This window comes from Passer domesticus, chromosome 7, assembly GCF_036417665.1.
Source record: "Passer domesticus isolate bPasDom1 chromosome 7, bPasDom1.hap1, whole genome shotgun sequence".
NCBI classification, from domain to species: domain Eukaryota; kingdom Metazoa; phylum Chordata; class Aves; order Passeriformes; family Passeridae; genus Passer; species Passer domesticus.
The window spans coordinates 6,641,290-6,662,562 of record NC_087480.1 but is presented as its reverse complement, the minus strand read 5'-3'; the positions used below and the strand labels follow the sequence as shown (position 1 = coordinate 6,662,562).

Here is a 21,273-nt window from a genome sequence, read left to right as displayed (position 1 = left end):
TCATTTTTTTTTTCAGTTAGAGAAATATTTAGTTTATATTCTGTTATAGGAGCTTGTATTTTATTTTCTTCAAATGAATACTGTGGAAACAGTGTTTTAAGACTTTCAGGATGGTGAAATACCCGCTTATGGATGTTTTTAAGAGAATTTGTTTGTTTACCATAAATATGTGAAAACTGATACCCTTTTCCCCCCTTTCAGCCTCCACGCACAGCTCACCCCGTGGTGAGGTTCTCCTGTGTGGATTGTGAGCCCATGGTCATAGACAAGCTTCCTTTTGACAAGTATGAGCTTGAGCCTTCACCCCTCACCCAGTACATCCTGGAACGAAAGTCTCCCCATACCTGCTGGCAGGTACTTGCCCTTTATTTGATTCTAGAAAAGTAATGGCTAATCTGGGGTGCTTCAGTCTTTGCAAGCCTGGAGAATTGGGGTCTGGTTCAAACTCTGCAGCACATGAGAAGAAACATGTCAAGGTTTCACTTACCTCCTTTCTAAGAGAATCATTAAGAGTCAGAATTGAGTGTTCCCTCCACAGGCTTTGTAATCTCATTTAATTCTCTTTCTAGGTCCATCTCATTTTGCTAAGAAATACGCCCCCCAGGTTCCATTTTTGGCTAAATTGAAATTCTCTGCAGGCTTCCATTTGCTTACAGGGAAAACCCAGCACTAGTTTCCATCATGTTACCTAATGAACAGCTGCAAATCATTTTCACTAGATGGCTGAGGCTGCTAATGGGAATTGAATGGAAGCTGTTGATCCTGTTGACTAGGTTGGCCTTGCAAAGGTCGAAGTTCTGTTGCTGAAATCCTCTGTCATGTGATACTTTTGTTATTTTTTTTGTAAGTTTGTGTCCTCTCTAAAATCAGGCTCCCTTCTTGATGGTGTTCTTTTAAATATTAGCCTAATGTGTACATCTGGAGTATGCTTAGTGTTACACTTTAGTTGTAAAAGTGAATTTGGAGGTGTCTCTGTTTTTGTATCCCTAATAAACGCTACAGCTTAGTTGAAAATATGACATATTCATAAGATAAATTAAAGTTACTTTAAAAAAAACTAATTTCAAAAATGTCCTTTATATTCTGTTAGGGGCATTATTTGCCTGAGTTACTAAAATTACTCTGCTATTTTTCAAAAACTGCTTTTCTTCTCCCAGCTACACATCAGACCCTTACAAATCAGAGAAATAGGCTCATTGTCATAGAAACCATGCAACAAACCCAGTTTCTTATGCCCTGAAAAAAACAGAGGAAAACCACTTGCTATTTGCTGCAAGGTTTATTTTTTTCTAGGAAAACTATTTTTGACTTAGATGTGGGTTATTTTGCTTGCCTCAGTCGAGAACATCTACCATTTTTATCCTGCTGAAATATTGTTTACATGTATTGCTTTTCAGGATTAAAACCCTCATATATGTGTGCTTAAAAAAATTAAGTCAATTTTGAGAATGTTGGCACTGGGCATAATCAAGACATTTCTTGAGTGGTTGTTTGTTTTGTTTAATTTCTATGCTTAAAACGTTTTGCATTTTTTTTATCAGTGTTGTAAACATTAGTTGTGCTATTTTTGAGTCAGAAGACTAATTCCAAATAGCTTGTTTATTTAATATTCCTTCAACAGATGTCCCTAACCTGTTTTAAATAATTTAAAAAACTCTTCAGGGCATCACTTCACAGTAGTTTCACTAAAGCAGTAAAGATTACTCTGTGAAGAGCTTTCCACACTTCCTGGGTATACACTAAATGTTGCAAGTCTCAGTTTGGTGACTGGGGAGGGTAGGTCCATACTCACCCTGATGTGTTCTGATTTGTCTGTGCTTGATAAATTTACTGTCTTAATGCAGCTGGATTCAGATTGATTTGAATTTTTAAATGCCCCATACTTACAATTTTTCACATTCTTCATTCTAACACAGTGCTCTCTCTTATTCTTTGTCAGGTATTTGTGAGTAGCAGTGGAAAATACAGCGAGCTCGGCCACCCGTTTGGGTATTTAAAAGCAAGCACTACTTTAACCTGTGTAAACCTCTTTGTGATGCCTTACAACTACCCTGTTTTACTTCCATTGCTAGGTAGGTAACACATCTGCATTGGACTGCCAGTGCAGCTGCTCCAGAGTAAAAGCAAAACAATGATGGTTGGTGTTCTGCCTTAGTTTGAGACATTAAAAAATAATGGAGATCAGAGAGTAGAGAATGTTGCAAACTCTTTTAACGTACTTTGGGAGGAGAGGATTTTCATACCCCCTCTCCCTTTTTTTCTCTCCAGCAGAGGAGGAGAGCTACCTGCTTCCAGTGCATGTTTGATGCTGTTCACCTCCTAGACACGTAGCCTCTTCCTTAACCTGGAGTAAGCTTCAACCTCCATTCTTTTCCCTCATTTAGGGTGTGGTGTATCCAGGTTTTGCAGTTGCTCTTGTAGCAGCTTATTTTTTACTGGAAGATGAGATGCAGTGTTTGTCACGGGTGTTGGGAAGAGGGAATTCCCTAATGCAGTTCAGAGCAGTAAGAAGGAATTGAGCAGTGAAACAGTCTGCATTTCTTTCCTGCCCAAAGGACCAGGTTTTGCTTTTGTTTTTTTACTCCCACAATGAAATTATTTTCTAAGGAAAGGTATTATGAAAAAGTGCTGTGTATAAAGACATAAAGGTAATGGCAGAGAGAAGTTTCCAGAGTGCCACTAACCCTTTCAGTTGCAGATGCTGTTAAGGCTTTTTTGTTCTAGTTTTTGTGGGTGTTTTTAGTGATACAGAAGAACAGTGACCAAGAGAATTGAGTCTTGCTGTCTTACACAGGATTTTTTTCTATTCATTTCTAGGAAAAAAAAATCAGAACACAATTTAGGAATGCTTTTTTTGTAATCCTGGTCATAACCAAAAAAGAAGAAATTTGTGCTTGCTGATAATGTGTCTTTTATAGTTATCTATGTAGCCTGGTAATTGTCCCAAAATATGCAAGCAGGATGTGAGAGTTTCAGTGACTTTGTGGTTCCTGAAATACTGCAGCAGATCCACTAGCTGAAAAGCCATCACTGATCCTAAGTTAACTTTTCTGTTCATGTTGATGTTGACATTTGCAGTTCTGCTGTGACTTCTCTGGCAGCTCTTGTCTTCCCCCTGCCTTTTTTTTACAGGGGTATAAAGCTCTTTCTTCTCTTTGAGGAGAGGCACTTTTCAGTTTGTGTAGTGCTGTTCTGCAGTTTATTCACCTGGTAATCCATTTCTTGTATTTCTGGAGGATCTTCAAAGGAGAATGCAGAGTTTCCACATTGCCTGAGTTGTAAAGTGGATGTTTTCTTGAGCTCATGAATCCCATGCATTCCATATTGTTCATACAAACACACACAGGGTTACCTTCAGATCTCCTTCCAGGGCTTTGTTTATCCTTGGTCCCTAAGGCATGGTAGAATTGAGTTCTGTGGAATATACCTTCAACACAAAAGTAGATTTGGACCCTTTTCTACTTATCAGTATGGAAAATGAGTGAAATGATAAGCAGCATACCTGGTTATTATTTGTAGATGTTTTTAGCAATCCTGACTCTATATTTGGCTCTGTAGGTAGAAACCTTCTTCCTGTATCTGTCTTCATACACACTGGTAGTGGATACTGATGGTTCAGCAGAGGACTGATATGAGTGTGTAAAACAAATTTTTCATTACTCTCACCCTGATTTAAAAGGATGTGGAGAACTCCCAAGACCAGGACTCTGCTCCATTCAGCCACTACCTCGCATATTGTTCAGTGTGGTTCTAGTGGCTCCTGCCCTCCTGGTAGAATATTGTGTTGGAGGACTGGTTGGGACAGTACCATGAGTAATCTACCTCTGTTCCTTCTGATCACTCTTTCAAGGACAAAACCACTATACAACTGTAAATTTGGACTGTATTATCAAATGTATTCAACCTTATAAACAGACAGTAAGATGTTTAAAGATTCTTTTTGCTTGAATTTTTGTTTTCCTCCTGCCTTCCTGAGCAGGTAAAGTTTTAATTCTCTTTTTGAAGAATAATGTAAGACAGCGCTACAAGCAGGTAAGCTAGGTAGGTATGAGGCAGCTTGCAGGTGATACTTGAGAAAACTGAAAGAATTTGTACTGGTCCATGGCTGAAGGAGGTGAATTGTACCACATGCTGTAGCTTTGGTGACTTTATGTCTTGGTTTCTGCAAGAGTGGATTTGAGAATGCTGTAACTTCTGCTGGTGTTTAACTTCAGAGCCTGCTTTCAGAAGCTTTAAGGGAAAGGAACCCTTAATAGGCCTTGATAAAACAGTGAAGGCACAAAGTCTGTGTGTTAATGGGCTCATGCATTGTGTTTGGTTGGCTGACAAAATCCCTGCTCTCTGGTCCATGTCCAGCCATGGTGGGTAATGTGGCATGAGCAGCTCCAGTTTGCTTTCAGGCAGCTAGAGAGAAGTCCTGACGAGCTTGGTGGTGGTTTGCTCCCAGAACTGAGGAGGTGGGCTGCAGTTCTTTCTGTTCAGTGGGAGGCTGCTGAAGGCAGAGCTTTTCACAGGCAGATGCTGACGTGCTTCAGTGCTGGATGCTTGGCCCACAGATGATAGAAATTTCCTCTTGAAGGATTGTTGCAAAGCTGTTGTACTTCAGGTGCTGTTCTGTTTAAAAACATTGTACAGCCAAGTTCATGAAGCAGAAGTTGAAGGAGGGATTTTAGGGAGAGCTAAGTAAAGATGAGGTGTATTTCTAAATGCTTCTGCCTTGCCTAGGGTGTTTCCTTGGTTCCTTCTAGCTGCATGGGTGGGAGGGCAAGCCCTGCTGGGCAGTAGGAGTGACTGTTCATTGGGAGTGTCAGCAGAAGCAGCAGTGAAACAGCCATGCAGGAAATGCCTCGAGAAAGTGGTTAAATACCCTTTTTCTGTGAGTCTCAATATGCAACAGGATGAGCATTTAGAAAATGTCTGCCTGTGAAGGACTGCAGCATGGAGAGATTCCTTTGATGCTGATACAGGCGCTGTGAGAGAACCTGCAAGTAATGATTTTATATTTTGGAAACTAAGGGATATGTTCTCGCCGGTGTGAGCACAGCATGCTGTGCCTCTGGGAGGAACAGCCAAATACATTTTGATACATTTTGTATCAGTGGGGAAACAGTGACAAATACCTGTCTTAGGTAATGATGGATGCTGCTTTCCATTGCAGTGCCTTATTTTTGCTTAGATGGTTTGTAGGGAAGGATACTGTTTTCTGTGAGTGTAAAATCATGAATCTACTACCTAGAATGGAGGATTAGTGCATAATTTGGACAATTACAGGAGTCAACAGGGAATGGTGGTGTACTTGCTCAGGTAGAATTTAATGTGAGTGGTGATTAAAAAAAAAAAGTTTGAAGTTTTACTTTGGTGCATGAACTGTTGTAATTTAGGCTCCAGCTGAACTGTTTCAATTACCTGCTCACTCTCCTCTCTCTCACACCTTTTTTTAACTGTTCACTTTAAAGGGTGTCCAGTCCCCTGCTGTAGTACTGAGTGTTAAAAGTATATATTGTGTCCTGTCACAATCTGATTGTTTTTGACATTAATCTGAAGCAGATAAAGACTTTGCAATGCATTTTTCAGTTAACTGGTCTGTGTGATTTTACCTGATCCCTTGTTGCTTGCAGCCTGTTCCTAATGTTTTTTAATACCATGTTCCCATTATGCAGTGCTTTTAGCTCCCTCTGAGTTCAGAAATAAAAATAATTCTGCATTAAGTAGACTTTGCAGAAATTAATATCTGAAAATAATTAGGTAGAAGTAAAACTAAATTGTGTAAGGATTTTTTCAATACTTTTTGATTTTTATCTGCAAAAGTTTGGGGTTTAGTCTGTGAAAGACACAGTTAACTGGATTATTTTTAGTTTGCTTATTTGTGTAAATCATCATGTGCAGCCCAGGGCACAGGGGGAAAAGTGGCCTGTGTTGCAATCTGCTGACAGTGTGTGTCTCAAACTCTCAAGGTAGAGGCAGGTAAGATGCTGATGGTGAAGTTCTCTTTGAAACTTGTGGCTGTGTTTATCTCCCTTTTGAGAAGGTGGCAGTTCCTGCAGAGAGTTTGTGCTTTGGGGAGACTGATTTTGAAAGCTGAAGCTCTACGTAGGTTCGAGAACTTTTTCCTGGGGTAGCAGAGATCAGGGAGGTGCTTTTGCATTTGATGTCTGGGACTAAAAGTGTGCTGTGGATTGGGACCCCAGGTGGCTGAGCTGAGGAGTGCCTGTGCCATATCACAGTGCCCATAGTGAGACACTAATCAAGTGCTGATAAGGGGTTTAAGGTTCAAGCTGTACTCAACCAACCCATAGACTGTAAAATATTAGGACATACTACAATACTGAACATCTTGCTTTTTAAGTTTTTGGTTTTATGTTGAATTTTGGGATGGGTGTAGTTTAACTTGCATTTTGCTGCAAAAAGGAAATAGGTCTGTGAAATAAGAATGGATTTTTTTTCTTTTTTGCCATATGTCATGATATCACCCCAGGTTCTTTTGAATAATAGTGCTAAGCTTGAAGTATATTGAGATTTTTAAATGGAATTTTGATTTGTCCTGTCCAACTCCAGCCCACTTTCTTCAGGCCAGGGAAGAGAAGAAGTAGCATCTGTAGTATGGTTTTTATATGTAATCCAGAATTCATGGAAAATACCTGTAATTGAGTGTGGTGTGTCTACGAGAACTTGGGAAGTAGTATCATAACATCTGTTCAATTTGTGCAGAGCACTATGCAAGTCAAATTTTCTTCTCCAAATACATCTTCCTGAAAACTCAGTGTGGAGAAAACTATTTCTTTGCTACATCTGTCTTTTGCACACCCTCTTCTGTGCATCTCTGTCTCCTGCAGCTCTCCCCAGTTAATTTTTGGACGTCCCTTTCTCCAGACCTGCATATCCTTCCATTAGCCTCACTTTGCTAGCGTGCTACAATCCTACTAAGAACCTTCATTTCAGTGGATAATTCATAATTGCAAATGGAAAATTGCAGGATGCTGTGTTTGGTGCAGAGACCACAGGCACAGTTCAGAGTGTGCACAGCAAAGGGGCCCACACTTCACCTCAGCCATTCCTGAGCAGCCAGGTGCACACCTGGAGTGAGCCACGTGCTTCTAAAACACTACCCAAAGCAAGGAATGTCTGCTTGCCCCTCTCTTAAAGGACAGCAGTTTTTGTAGCTAATTTCTCTCTCTTGTCTGTACCTGTGGGAGATTTGCTGCCCTGGCAGGAGGCAGGTGTTGTGGCTGGAGGTAACCCCTTGTCTGCCAGGTGCAGCTGCTGCTGTTGGCAGCAAGTCCAGCAAAGCTGTCCGGAAGGATTCTCTGATTGAACTTTTTTTGTTCTTTCCCTTTGATGCCAAAGAATAATTTTACTGGAGACCAGAATTCATCATACAGGTTGAACAGAAGAAAGCTGGTTTGAAAATGGAAATGGAACCAAATTAATGTTGTTTGATTTAATCAGATACAGGGACTCCCTGATGTGCAAGAGAGAGGCAAGGGAGGTGAAACTCTTTAACAGGTGGATCTGTTGCACCTTCCGTGCTGCTGGTAGTTGTGTGCAGTGTTTAAGTCTGGTGTACCTTGTAAGTTTGGTTGTAATGGGGACTTGCTCTGGATTACCTACTGCAGCTAGGAGTGGGGATTCCCAATCCTTCACACCTCAGGTTAAGAGCAGTTTTTGGGGGGAAGCCCCATTGGGACATGGGTGGGGGGAGAAAACGGGGGGAAACCTGGCACGTACGATTTTGGACAAAGCTAAAATTGTGGGACTGTATAAATGACACCTTCTTTTGTTGTTTTCCTTGTTGCAGATGACTTGTTTAAGGTTCACAAACTTAAGCCAAATCTGAAGTGGCGACAGGCTTTTGACAACTACTTAAAAACAATGCCTCCTTACTACTTACTGGTATGTTCCTCTTCTCATCTCATCCTCTGGGGTATAATGGCTGGTGTGACCAGAGTCCTTTGCATCATACCTCTTCCCAGTAAAGTTTTTTTACATAATTATGATGGCATTTTAGGTAGTTAACATTCTGCCTTTCAGAGGTATGTAGATTAAACATTTTTAAGAATAAAAAAATTTGAAGAAATACTGAGGACGAGGAGTAGCTATGTCAATATCTTAAGTGTTTAATAAATGTGTTTTCTGATCATTAAATATTAAATGAATTTTGATCAAAAGTACTTCAGAACATTCAGATAAGCCAAATTTGGCATTTTTTTGGTAGCTGAATAAGGAAAATGCAGATTAGGTTGTTTGTTAATGTGGGCCAAGTGCTACAACTTGGGAAACTGATATTGACTGGGCCAAATAAAGGGTGGAGGGAGGCACTGTGTCACCTTTTAATGTAGCTTGGACAATGCACCTCAATATGGACTTGCATCATCCCGGCTATTCTGGACCTGAGCCTTGGAGTGGAACCTGCCAGTGGCACCACGCTGTGTGGTGTCTTGGTGATGTGGCATAATGTCCATTGTGAGCTAGTTAGACACCAAACTCATGTCACATGTTATCTGAATAGACTTGAATTTTAGTGGCCAAAAGTGGAAAAGCTAGAGCACTAATCTATGTGCCTTAGCTTCCTATAATTGAGCTTATAAATTTCTTTTTTAAATACTTATTCTCTTACTATTGTGTATTTTGTTTTCCTTATAGCCATTAAAGAAAGCCCTAAGGATGATGGGAGCTCCAAATCTGATATCAGATAATTTAGATTGTGGACTTAGTTACAGTGTTATCTCTTACCTTAAAAAACTCAGCCAACAGGTAGTATTGATGAAACCTTTGCAATTAGAAGTGCGTTGATTATTTAGTTTGTGGTAATCTCATTATAAAGCAGTTAATCCCTGGGGGAGTTCATATGGGTGTGCAGCATATATTATAATTGAAGATTGGTGAGCATTTCAACTGCAAATATGGATGAATCCAGTATGGTTCTGTAGCCAGTGATTGTGCCTTCTGTATATGGTGGAGAGGAATGCAAATGAAACCTCTTCAGCTATACTTCAAATATTTGTTAGATTTAAAACTCCAAAGATAATCATTAATTGGATTTATGCCTGCTCTTGCCATTGTTCTTCACAGCTGAAGTCAGAGGCTTGTTTTCAGTCTCATGTTTATTTCCATGTGTCCCTGGGCAATGTGTATTTTCCAAAAAAGTAAAAGTATGTTCTTGTCCGTGGGGAGTAAAATCACAGTTCAAGCTTTATATCTGAGCTTCCTCTTTCCTTCAGGTCAAAGTCTTTCTGTCTGTTAAGTGTGACCTGGTGGAAAATAGTCCTACATATCCTTTTCTCTTTGCCAGTTCTGCCATTCCAGGTGTAAGGGCCTGGAAGTTGTTCCTCCTTAGCATGAGGAGCTCTTAAAACAGCAGTTCAATATCTGAAAGGCAGTGGGGGAAGCAGCCTTTAAAATTACAAAGCAAAAATCCTCCGCCTTAAAGAATGCACAAAATACATCCCAGAGCCTCTGAATGACTGAGCATCTACTAGACATAAAACTTTCTGTGGTATTTTGGTAATGTAATGATATGCAAATTGATGTGATTTATCTGCACTGTTGGAATGACTGGAGATGGCTGCTGTGGCTCTCACAGACGTTCTCAGCACATGGAACAGTTTGAATGTGTGGAATGCATTATCAGCTCCTCTATAGGCACAGGCAATTCCAGAATTCTGCTGTGCTCCTGCTGTCCTTAAATTCAATTTCCCACAGATAATGAGGCAAACTGTGCAGAGGAGATCTGGGGGAAGTGGCTTGCAATCACAGTGGGTTTTGGGGTTTTGGTTGGTTGGGTGTTTTTTTTCTTTGGAGGTATTGCTAGTGGGTAAAAAAACCTTAACTCTGAATGCAGTTAGAATTTAATACAGTAAAATGCTCTGTAGCTCTAATAAGAAATCTGTGCTAATTGGAGAAGTGATAAGTTTTAGAAATGTACTCATAAAACAGATTTCTTTTGCAACTTTTCTCCCTTATATTGTTACAAAAATACAGGGCAAACCTTAGTTCATAGGTTGCTACAGAAATAAACTGAAATTATATTACTATATCTGAATATTACTATTGTTTTAAATGCAGCTTTATTGTTAGCTAAGATGTCCTACCTTCCATTTTGTTTTTTCTTTCCATTTAAAGATGGTTCTTCAGAGACACAAGATAGTTAAAGACTTGCAGCAAAATCAGGGAATATTCACAGACCTCCTACTGGCATATAAATTTAGATACACTGGCTAAATATTTTTCCATATGCTAGCACATTAGGATTTCTTTATGCTTGAGATCTAATCTATGTAATCCAATGTATCCCTGGGTAGGTAGTAGGGAACTAAATTTGTAGTTTTATTCTGCTAATGTACTGTGTGTTTTGTACTGGAAATGTGCAATGCCTGCTGATTCTTTAACTCACGGTGTGATTCCATTTTAGACAAAGATAGAATCGGAACGGATAATAGGTTCAGTGGGTAAGAAAGTTCCACAAGAAATTGGAATAAAAGTGAAAAATCACTCCAGTGGCCTCTCCTTGGTACACAGTAGGGATTTTAAACAACTGCTGCAAGGGATCACTGGGGAATCTCCTCTGAGACTGTCAGAAATGAATGTTAAAGAATTTGCTGGATTCCACATAGGACTCTTAAACAAGGTAAACAGCACTGTGATCTTGCATGACTAAGCAGTTAATCTCATCTGTTTTATGTGGGTAACTTTTATGGACTTAGTGTAGAAGGAAGTACCTTCACTGAACTGTGATGAGTACAGCATAGACATAAAGAGGGAGAAGAGTAAATGCAATTTTTTTGCACTTGATTTTGGGACACTGTTTGAAAATGCCATGGTAGTAAATGAAAATGACTGTGTTTTAAGTGCCAATCTCTGTAAAAGACAGCTATTGTTGTTCATCCACGAATTAATGTGCTTACTCTTAATGGAGCTGAAAGCACTAATGCTGAATAAGGTCGTGTTGAAAAGACAGCCACTGAGCTGCTTGTATCCAGTTATGAAGCTGTAAAGTTACTTAAGAATATTTTTAAAAGTTAATGTTATTACAGTTCTTAGTGGAATTTCTCCATGCATGAGAACTGATGGATTAACTGAAAGTTACTTATTTTGTTACAAAACTAGGATTTGAAGCCACAGGCATTCAGAAATGCGTATGATATTCCTCGTCGCAGTCTTCTAGACCAGCTAACTAGAATGAGAACCAATCTTCTGAAAACACACAGGCTTATCTTGGGGCAGGATGAAGGTAAGGAATCACAGTTCATTAATAGTTTGAAGAGAATACAGCTATTTTTGTTATTTCCTTAAGGCAGTGGTTTTTGGTGTGGGGGCAGAGGTGGCCATTGCATCTCTTGCTGAGTCAGACAATGCCCTTTTCTTGTCTCCAAAGGGGAAGGAAGCAGATCTTTGCCTTCTGTCATGCAAGATGTCGTGCTGGCTTTGAAATATGAAAATAAGTTCCATGGGAGAGCTTTCACATTCACCAGGGTTTAGTGTTAGGAAGTGATGGGGGCTTAAGGCAGAGAGGAGCTCTCTTTGTTTTTTGTGAGGTGCTGGTGGTCTAAAGATGCAGTTGTTGGTGTAGAAATTAAACTCGCTAATTTTTTATTCTTCTGCCGATTAAGCTCAGCTCTTGCCTGGCTTATTTCCACAATTGTAGTCTTCAGGTCATCCTCCGTAGTCAAAAGAAATAATCAGTTAAATGCTAACACTTGAGGTGTGAAGTTTGTATTACTTTAATTTTAAGACTGAATTAAGATCTCTTTTCTGTTGCAGACTGCCTTCATAGTGTTCCTGTTGCTCAGATGGGAAATTACCAGGAATACCTGAAAATGATGCCTTCACCTCTTCGGGAAATTGACCCAGATCAACCAAAAAGACTCCATACATTTGGCAATCCATTTAAACAGGACAAGAAGGTAGGAGGGGCCTTGCTGCCTGCTCTGCCTTTATATTTAATGCAGCCTGAAATCATTTGTACATAGACTCTCTCCCCCACAACTACAATATATTGCTAACCTGTGCAGCCTGTGGAAAGGAGGGATGTCTCCCGTGTGGTCCAAGAGGAATGTGTATGGAATCGTGCTGCTTTGCAGAGTGGCACTGGGCTCTCTCTGGTTACGCTGGGTATCTGTCCTGAGAGCTGTCAAGTGTTCTGAACGCCACTTGAGTCTGAACACACAGGGCCTCAGCTCATCAGTGGCTTGGTGAAACGGTTGCTGCTTTGTGCTGCTAGCTGAAATTATTACTTCCTTTTCAGGGTATGATGATAGATGAAGCTGACGAGTTTGTGGCTGGGCCCCAGAACAAGATCAAGCGTCCCGGGGAGCCGAACACGCCGGCGTCGCTGAAGCGGCGGCGCAGCATGTCCCCCCTGCTGCGGCGGCCGCAGGCACCGCCCGTCGTCACCAACCACGTGGGTGGCAAGGGGCCACCCGCTGCCCCTGGCTCCCCCTGCTACCTGGGCCTCAAGGGTGTCCCAGCAAGTAAAGGTATGCTGAGCTGTGGTGCAGCAGCTCGGGTGGTGGGGGATCTGGGGAGGGAGGGAAAAGGTTCTGCCAGCGCGTCTGTGCTTCGCTGTTACGTAGGAGTGGGTTTCTTTTGTTGGCTTAGATGAAAAGGTTGCTGCTATAGCTAATGTGAAATTTAAAAAGCTGTTTGGAGATAGAAAGTATCTCAGATCAGCTTTAAGTTTTTCATTCTGTGGTGAAGAAGGAAAGTTAAAATACAGTTGTTTCGTTTCCCACAAATTGGAATTTTCATACCCACCTATTGCAGCAAATGGAGTCAGAAGAAAACTCCATTAGCTGGGTTTGGGGAAGAGAAGGAAAACATGAGTTTACTTAGGAGTCATGACATTGCACTAGGAGTACAGAACATGGTGACTTAACAATAATGATAGGAGATGCAGCAGTCCAAAGGGGAGGTATTCTCTTGGTCACATCCACAGCTGAATAAAGGTTTTGGAGTGTTGTCCAGTGTTGTCAGATTGCTACACAGCACTTCAGACAAAAAGGATACAGAACTACTTCTGTGTGGTTCTTTTGATGCTGCTCTTATGCACCAGTAAGATATGTGTTTTTCACTTGTAGATACCAGTAACAGTGTTGTCCAAGATGGCAATGGAGAGAAGAAAGCAGAAAATTGTCAGTCAATGGAGAAGCAAATTGATGGCTTACCTGTGCAAATGGCTCCTGTGGTTCCAGCTGCTGTGGGAGAGGATGAGATGTTACCCAACGACTTAGACTCCTTACCTGTTGAATTCAATTGTTTAAGTGAAGATGGGTTGGATCATAAACCTGGTACCAACGCCCTTGTTCGGGGGCCTGTGAATTACAGTGTGAGTGGAGATGACCAAAAGCGGGCCATGGAGTCTACTTCTGAATCTGTGCCAAATTCCTTCAAAATAACACCTACCATGTTGGAGGGAAGCAATGCTGACATCAAAATTAAAGTGATGAAAGAGGTTCGCAAACCTGGAAGAAGTAAGTTATTTGAGTTTCTTTTATTTTATAGTGTATATTATATGTGGTGTGAGAGAGGAGACTTTTCCTGGAATGAAGGAACTATTTTTAATATACACACAACTTCAGATTTTGAGTAATTTCTGGTTGCTCATAAATGAGCAGTGGAGGGGTAAAAAAAGAGGAAATGCTGGGCAGGTGAATTGAAGTTTAGACTTGGGCTTAGGAGGTTAAGTGCCAAGTCACCCTGGTTTGCCCTTGAAGACAGGTTAACTGGTGTAAGAGGTGCCCTGTAAAAGCAGCACCTTTCAGAGGTTTTGGTTTTGTTACAGATGGTCTAATGAGACCGAATACTCTGCCTTAGGCTGCACTGCTCCTGTGTACACAAAGTGTACTTGTTGCTCTGTGTCCATCAAAACTCCCTTTTGCAGGGCAAAGGCACATCTCTGTAAGGGTGTGCATCTTGGACTGTGCTTGAAAGGGAATAGTAACAGCTTACAGCACAGTGATTTAAAAAAAAATAAATTTGTGAGACTAATTAGTGATGAAACGTAAAAGTTGCAAACACTTAAGAATTGAAGGCTAAAAGTGACGTTCTGAAAAGTGGGTTCATCCAATTTTGTACCAAATTCATGCCTAGTAAAACTGTGTTCAGTGTGAGTCACCTGTCTTGCTGCAGGATTCAAGCTGTCATCAGAGAAAGAAGCTAAATTGTAGTGACTTGAATATGTAATCTGTTCAGAGGTCTGACCCTTTATTCTCCCTCTGCCCACTCCATCACTCTGGGCAGACTTTTGGTCACAGCACCAGAAATGTATTAATACAGGGGTCAGTTGTGGGAAATAGTGAAACAATGCTGGTTTTAAATTTGTTTCCAATTTAGTATGTCCAATTTATTCTTTTGTAGTGGACATATTTACCCTGTACCAGTGGGAGTCCTGTTTTGCTCACACTAAGGGTTGATAATTTGCCTTTCTAGAGATGTAATGGCAACCTGTGCTTGCAGAAACAATGGCTCCAGGGCAGATCAGGGTTTGGTGGCCCTGTGTGTGTTAGCTGTGATCATGGAAATGGGAGGCTTCTCTCTACCAGCCTGCATTTTCTGAGGATAAATGTTCCTACCTGCTGCTTTTAAAGAGAACCTTAATCTTTGGTGCCACATTTGAATTCCCAGATCATCAGTATTACTTTGAATTATTCTGTCACCTGTGTTCTGCTCTTAAAGCTAGCGCAGGTGTTTTTCTTGCCTTACGTGTTTTATCATACAGAGATACATGAGACTGAGCTTTGTTTTTCTTTTTTGCTCTTGAGCTTTTCTGAAATTTTATCTGCAACATTCATTTTTAATACTTGGTTTAATTTTTATCTCTTTTATAGATTATGAAAAAATATTTTCTCTTCTTGAGGAGGTGCAAGGACCTATGGAAATTCAGAAGTATTTCATTGAATTTGCTATCAAGGAAGCAGCAAGGTTTGTATAGATAGAAATGACTCAGTCATAAATTTAATATTAATTTAGATAATGGTAGTAAATAATAAGCTTTATCAGCGCTATCTGATTTTCTGTTTTGACATACTTAAATTATAATTGTTTTAGTGGTCAAACTACTGTTACATTTTTATTTAGTGAATGACATTAAAGTTTAAATATTAATTAGAGAGATAACAGGTTGTTCTTGAAGACCAACTCAAAATATGAGTGGGTTGGGGAGGGGCAAATGTAGTAAATTAAATTTTCTAGCCATTCTAATGTCAGAAATAAAGCAAGCTCTTCCCTACTGGAAACAGAGAACCTCTGGGAATATGATTTGTCATGGCTGAATATTCTTGAGTTGTTCAACTGTATTTTTTGGAAGAAGAAATTGATATTTCTCTCCCTCTCTTCCGTAGGTTTAAAAAACGGGTCTTAATACAACACTTAGAGAGAATACTAGAGGAACTAGATTTCACCAGCCCACCCAACAGAGTTAATCATGTCAACAGCAGATAATAATGCACCAGCCAGAGCAATGCGGACCAGGAAGGAGTTTGCTGTGCCACAGAAGAGTGGAAGAGGACGTGGCTGCTGCCCTCACCATCTCGGCAGTCAAGTGATTTTACTGTCACAGTCTGAGAAGAAGCAGTGGAGCTTTAACTTTAAGAGCCTGATTCGGCAGAAGCTGGGCTATAACCTTAAGGATTTGCTAAGAAAGGTGTGGCTTTTTCCTGTGGAGGGTGCTCTTTGCTCAACAGGCGGAAGAAAATAACCATTGCTGCCCCTCCTGCAGGTGATGAGAATTTACTCATTTGAACGCTGTCATTAGACATTTACGTGCTATAGGCAGCAGGTTGCACTAAAATGGGGCACTGTCAAATGCACACACTGTCTGCATCGTGGAGAGAGCCCGTGTGTTCCCAAAAAAACCCTCCCAGAAACACCTGCACTGGTAAAATTGCATGTTGCCACCACAGAGACAAGGGTCTTGTTCCCAAGAACTGCTAGCCATGCCTTTAAACTTGAGATTCAGTGTAGATTGAGAGTAAAGAAACTGCTATTGTGTTAATGAAAGCTAAAGACAGCCCTGTGACTGTTACCACCTGATGGTCACTAAACAATCTACCTCAGACTCTCTTCTGTTTTGTCTGCAGACATTATGAAAGTGCACCTGAGGCTTCCCAGGTCCCCGACTTCAGTTCTCTTTCATCCTGTGAGGAGGACGGAGATTCTTCAGGTGGCCTTGGCACACGCTGTGCTTTGGAAGCACTAAAAGGAGATGCTTTTAAAAACGTGTATTTTAATGTTCATACAAAAGAGATTATTTTGAACAGTATTGTTACCAGATCACTAATTTGATATTTTAACTGTATAAATTTTTTGGAACATATGTATATATAAAATAAACCATTTTATTAATTTTTAAGAAGTGCTAATCTGAGGAGTCTGTAGCGGGCAGCACTGAGTTCCTCCAGTTGTCTGTTACCAGCAGACTGAGGATATTTTTGTAAAACCAGCTGAACCTGGTCTTTCACATCCTCAAACACAGCTTGTGGTGTTAGCTGCAGAATGTGTTTGTACCCTGGAGCAGCTGTCCAGGTGTCACTCAGCTTGGCCTCTGGGGTGCACATTTTTACTCAGTTTTGAGGGCTGTAAGTTCCAGTTTGCCAAACCCTTGGTTACCTGAGCTGGTATCCTCTCCTCTGTTCCTCTTAACTATTTTGTCCAAAGGCAATTCCATATATGACAGAACATACAAAGAAGACTGAAGCCACCTGTATATAATTATATACTTTTTTTTCTCTCTAAAGCAGTACAGTACCAGTAATGTGCCAGTATGAAGTGTCTCGTGGGACGAGTGTGTATTTTCAGGTGTTTGCTCATAACCTCCTCTGATCCTCTAACAGCTTTCTTTAAAAGACAGGTTAAAGTTGTGCTCATGCTGACTTGTGCTCTTGGCCTAGTATGGGAAATGTCCCAGGTATTCCAGTGGACTGGCCAGGCAGGGAAGCAGATTCTCATGGTGAGCCTGTACTTCTCTGTTCCTGCTGGTATTTTTAGTACAAACCAGCCTGTGAGACATCTTTTCCATCCGCTCTCAAGCAGTGGCCTTGATTTCCTTGGAAGATGCAGTTTGACCATTGGAATGACACCAGTGAAATCCAAGAAGGAAATGAAATTCAAGAAGGAAATGAAATACAGCAACAGTAAATCTCTGTCACCGTGTATATGAATGAAGTGACACAGGAGAATGCATTACTATAAATGTGCCCTGATTCTTAGAAGTAACTTTTATTCATCTCTGCAGATGAATAAAATTGAATATTTGTTTTAAAACTCCACAAATACATTGAAATTATACAAAGGGGGATTTACTCCTTCAAATTTCATATGGCAGCTGTTTGTCACTGTGATGGACATCCCATGCCAAGTGTTGGACTCTTCTAAGGCATTTTATTTATGGAGGGTCAGATATACCTCGTTGTAAAACGGCCTGGTTAAATGCATCAAGTTGCATGTAATGTGCTATTCTTGAAATAGTAGGTGATAAGAGGAGACAGCTTTCTTCTTTGTAGTTAATGGCTGTTCAGTTTCCATCACTAATTCCAGAGTCACTCACTTGATCATTGTGTGTCTGAGCAGGGGCCATATTTTTCACTAGTGACCTTGGCACTAGTGTGTAATTCTGCTCTTTTGGTGGGATGCAGTTGGCTGCCAAATCAGCTGCAGGGAGCTGGTAACTTCCATGCACTCCTTTGGAATCTTGCATTTGGAACCTGAGAAGCTACAAAATATTCAAGTGCAAGCAGTGGGAATTTTCCCTGATCTCACCATTATGTTACCTGAACAGATTGAATTTGGGTTAGAATATTAGAGCAGCAGAAACCACGTAGTGAACTGGATATGAGTCTTCATAAGAAGGAAGGAAGATGTTCTTGGGGGTTGTGTCAGTGCAGAGACAAAGAAAAAGGAGCAACACCAGTTGGTGAAGAGCACACACAGCCCTGAATTCCACATGGAAATGTTTCATTTAGGAAGCAGAAAATGCTTTGCAACTGGTTTAAGAAGAGTCTTAAAGGAGAGAATTCCTTGTGAGCCAGACCCCAGTGCTGGATGTGAGTGGCATGTGCTTTTGGACAAGTGCAGTCCCAAGCTGTGCTGGCACTTCAGGGACAGCCAGGAGAGCCACACTGGTGTCAGGGCTTGCCTTTCCTGGTACAGACCATAGCCAGCAGCAGGAGCTGTGTCACCAGGACTGTACCTGTGTGACAGCTGAGCCTCTGGCAGCAGGAGTGTCCCTCAGCAAGGCTCAGGAGAGAGGATGGGTCCACTGATGCATCCTGGAATTGGAAGCTATTTGTGCTTGGCTCAGACTTAAGGGTTTGAGCTGTTGTTTATGTAAGGTTGAAATAATGTGGCACAGTTGAATGTTGGGAAGTAGGGAAGAAATGCAGCTCTGTGTTTCCTGTAAAGAGCACAGTCTGAATTAACAAATTTAGCACTTGCCTTCCTTGGGTTGGAAGGGTTGTGAGGTGCTTTGGAGTCTGGCTACTAGTGAGAGTTCTGCTGCATCTGAGGGTTTTCTGACCCTCTCTTAACTAGGCCTCCTCTCTGTGTGTTAGCTTTATTTTTTCCCTTGTAGACATCAAGGGTTTTCCCTCCTAAGCCATGCAGCTCCAAGGCTGGTCACTGTGGCAGGTGTCTGTTGGGTGCTGCTGTTCCCAGTTTGGGGGTGCAGTGCATTTATGGTGGGCACATGTATTCTTGCCCAGGTTTAACCAGCATCAGAGAGTGATTGTCATCTTCCAAAATAGCAGCTGCGGAGGCTGTTACTGTACTGTGGTCAAGCAATTGTATGTCTCCCTTTGCAGGAAACTGTAAAAATACCCCAAACCTATTTTTTGGTTGTTTTTTTTTTTTTTTTTTTTTTTTTCATCTGGTAGTTTTCTCCTGGTTCTTCTAAACTGCCTGGCTGAAATGGCAGCAGCGTAGGCTGTTGAGTTTCATTTCTTGTGGTCTGTTTTTTACTATCTACTAAGAAACTTCTGATGGAAAAATACAAGAAATGCATTACCTGACAGAAACAAATGGTTAAAAAAACCTATATAGCTCAATTACAGTATTTCATACCAGCAACGTGGCAACATCACACCTTTAGCAAATGGACTTGAGAGTGCTTGTCTTGAGAATGTGCAACCTAGTTAAGCAGAAAACAAGGCCAAAGACACTTCAGATCTGGCAGACAGGAGGTTTGGCAGAGAGCTGAAGGAAGGATGTTAGTCACTGGAATTAAAAGGAGCTGCTGCTTGCAGGTCTGCAAAAACAAGTTGAAGTCTATCCTAAGTGGAAAAGGAAGAAACGAGAAGAAGAATGCCTTGGGACTTAGCAAAAATCTTCTGGCCTGCAGGAATTGTTAAACTGTATTCTAAATCTGAATCTTGAGATCATTTCAAGGAGGATGGACTAAACAAAAAATGTTGAACTTTCCTGAAATTATCCATTGAGTTGAGCTGCAATCTGGCATGTTGTTTCATCACGGAAAGACTGTTGGCTTGGCTTTGGCATTGGTGTTTTTCTTCTCTCTGTGATGTGGTGTTGTCTCTTGGTAGTGGCTAAAGCAGCATGGCAGGGGAGCCCTGTGGTTGTCCCTGGAGCTGGAAATGCAGACAGGGGCTGTGAGAAGAGTTGGTGGAAAAGGCAGGTGCTGCTTGTGTGCTGTGGGAGGTGGCTCAGCTTCACCTCTTCCATGCCAGAACCTTCATTTCAAAAGTGCACAAGATGCTTTTCAGGGCTGGGAGCACAGATCTGGTGCCTTGAGCAGCTGATTACTCAGAGTTCAGAGGATGGATGTGCCAAGGAAGGAGTTAATTGTTGTACAGACTTGTACAGCCTCGTGGTAAATGCTGGAGGATGTTTCCATAGGCAGTGGAAGAACTGAGCTGCACATGCCTTCACCCACATGGCTTGGCCAGGAATGGGGACTGCTGGTACCATGTAAGGAAAATGGCCCTTCACCAGGAGCTGAGATGTGCTCAAAGCAGCTGCATATTTCTTCAGGTTGTTGAGCTCGGGATGAAGCTCTCAAACAATTTATATTGAAGTCCAGAAGAATAGTTTGGCTTGGGAAAGGTGGTGGAATGGAAACCTGAGATGAGATTTTTGCTGGAGATCTGATGTTTTTGAGAGCTTGGGGAAGTTTTATCTTTTCATCTGCAGTGGGAATTTGATGGCTGTTTCCTAGTCCTGGACCATCTCCAGCTGCAGTGGAAGTAGCTGGATCCTTGGCATTTGTATATGCTTGCTGTCATCTCCATCACTGTCACTCCTCTAATGCAAACAGTCTTGCATAATGTCCCTTAAAATATTGGACACCTCTGGCAATTTGCTGTATCCCAGTGCTCCACTTGCCACTGCTGAGCAGCTGGTAGGAGGGACAGAGCTTTTTGGGAGTGATCCTCGTGGTGTGTGCTCATTTGCAAAGTAGTTAGAGCCCTGCAGAATGCTGAACAGGAGGAGAGGTTACAAAGCATATTGGTAGTTACTGGGGCAAAGCTCTTTTTGCATGGTCAGCCTGTTTCCTGTCTTTTACTCCAGAGCAGGTGTATATTTTAATGTTAAATTGTATTTGTAAATAGTCAGTATGTAGAATATATCAAAGAGGTTCAGTCTTTTATAAAGGATGGAGTTGGGAGACCTCCCCCTTTGCTTCATCTTGCAGCTGTGACCCATGTGCTTGTGCAGAGGTGGCCCTTGCAGAGGAGGATGCTGAGCTGTGCTCAGGTTTTCCACAGGGAGGGACTGCTCTGGAACCATCCCAGCTCTTGGATCAGTGGCAGTAGGCAAATGGAGCTGATTTTTGCTGGGTTTGTGGAAATGCACTTGCTGTTCCTTGAGGTGGTGGTAGCAGTGTGAGCAGTTCCTGTCTGGGCACAACTCGTGGAGCTGAGGAGGCTGTTGGGTATTTGGGTTTGAGCAGCCACAGGGCTGGTCAGGACACGTTGCTGTAGTGGCTGCCTGATCCCTTGGCAGTGGGTGTCTCAGGGATCAAGGGTGCTTTCCTAAGTAGGGCAGAAATAAAAATGAGCCCTGTTCCCCAAGACTAGAAAGTGATTAAAAAAAAGGGCATTTTGCTGATTGCAGATGATTATAATGCAGCTGTTCGACAGTGACATCCCAGCCATGGAAAAATAACATTGATTCTTTGAGCTGCTTTCCAGTCTGCACAGCATATTAAAACCCTTCATGCACAGCTGGCACATTTAACTTTGATTATGTTGTCGAAGTGACTGATCTGAGAGCAGCCTGGATCCCAGTTGCTTGCAGAATTTGAAAATAAGATTGTTCCAATTCATC

At 41.5% G+C, this 21,273-nt stretch overlaps 1 protein-coding gene across 6 annotated transcripts in view; it reads left to right on the top strand.

Moving 5' to 3' along the window:
* Nucleotides 1-16,348, top strand: part of LOC135304340 (integrator complex subunit 6-like) — a 39,599-nt gene extending 23,251 nt beyond the window's left edge. The window contains exons 8-19 of one of the 6 annotated variants that reach the window (XR_010365752.1): nucleotides 202-354; nucleotides 1,940-2,072; nucleotides 7,796-7,890; nucleotides 8,641-8,751; nucleotides 10,409-10,624; nucleotides 11,104-11,227; nucleotides 11,758-11,900; nucleotides 12,242-12,473; nucleotides 13,074-13,466; nucleotides 14,823-14,916; nucleotides 15,336-15,637; nucleotides 16,074-16,348. Coding sequence is in view for 4 of the 6 variants with exons in the window: in XM_064426634.1 (XP_064282704.1) it covers nucleotides 202-354; nucleotides 1,940-2,072; nucleotides 7,796-7,890; nucleotides 8,641-8,751; nucleotides 10,409-10,624; nucleotides 11,104-11,227; nucleotides 11,758-11,900; nucleotides 12,242-12,473; nucleotides 13,074-13,466; nucleotides 14,823-14,916; nucleotides 15,336-15,435 (1,794 nt within the window). In the remaining 2 variants the exon portion in view is untranslated. Of the gene's footprint in view, nucleotides 1-201; nucleotides 355-1,939; nucleotides 2,073-2,268; nucleotides 2,350-7,795; nucleotides 7,891-8,640; nucleotides 8,752-10,408; nucleotides 10,625-11,103; nucleotides 11,228-11,757; nucleotides 11,901-12,241; nucleotides 12,474-13,073; nucleotides 13,467-14,822; nucleotides 14,917-15,335 lie in introns of those variants that run through there. The other 5 variants (XR_010365751.1, XM_064426634.1, XM_064426636.1 and 2 more) reach the window with 5 other exon arrangements.
* Nucleotides 16,349-21,273: the final 4,925 nt, after the last annotated feature.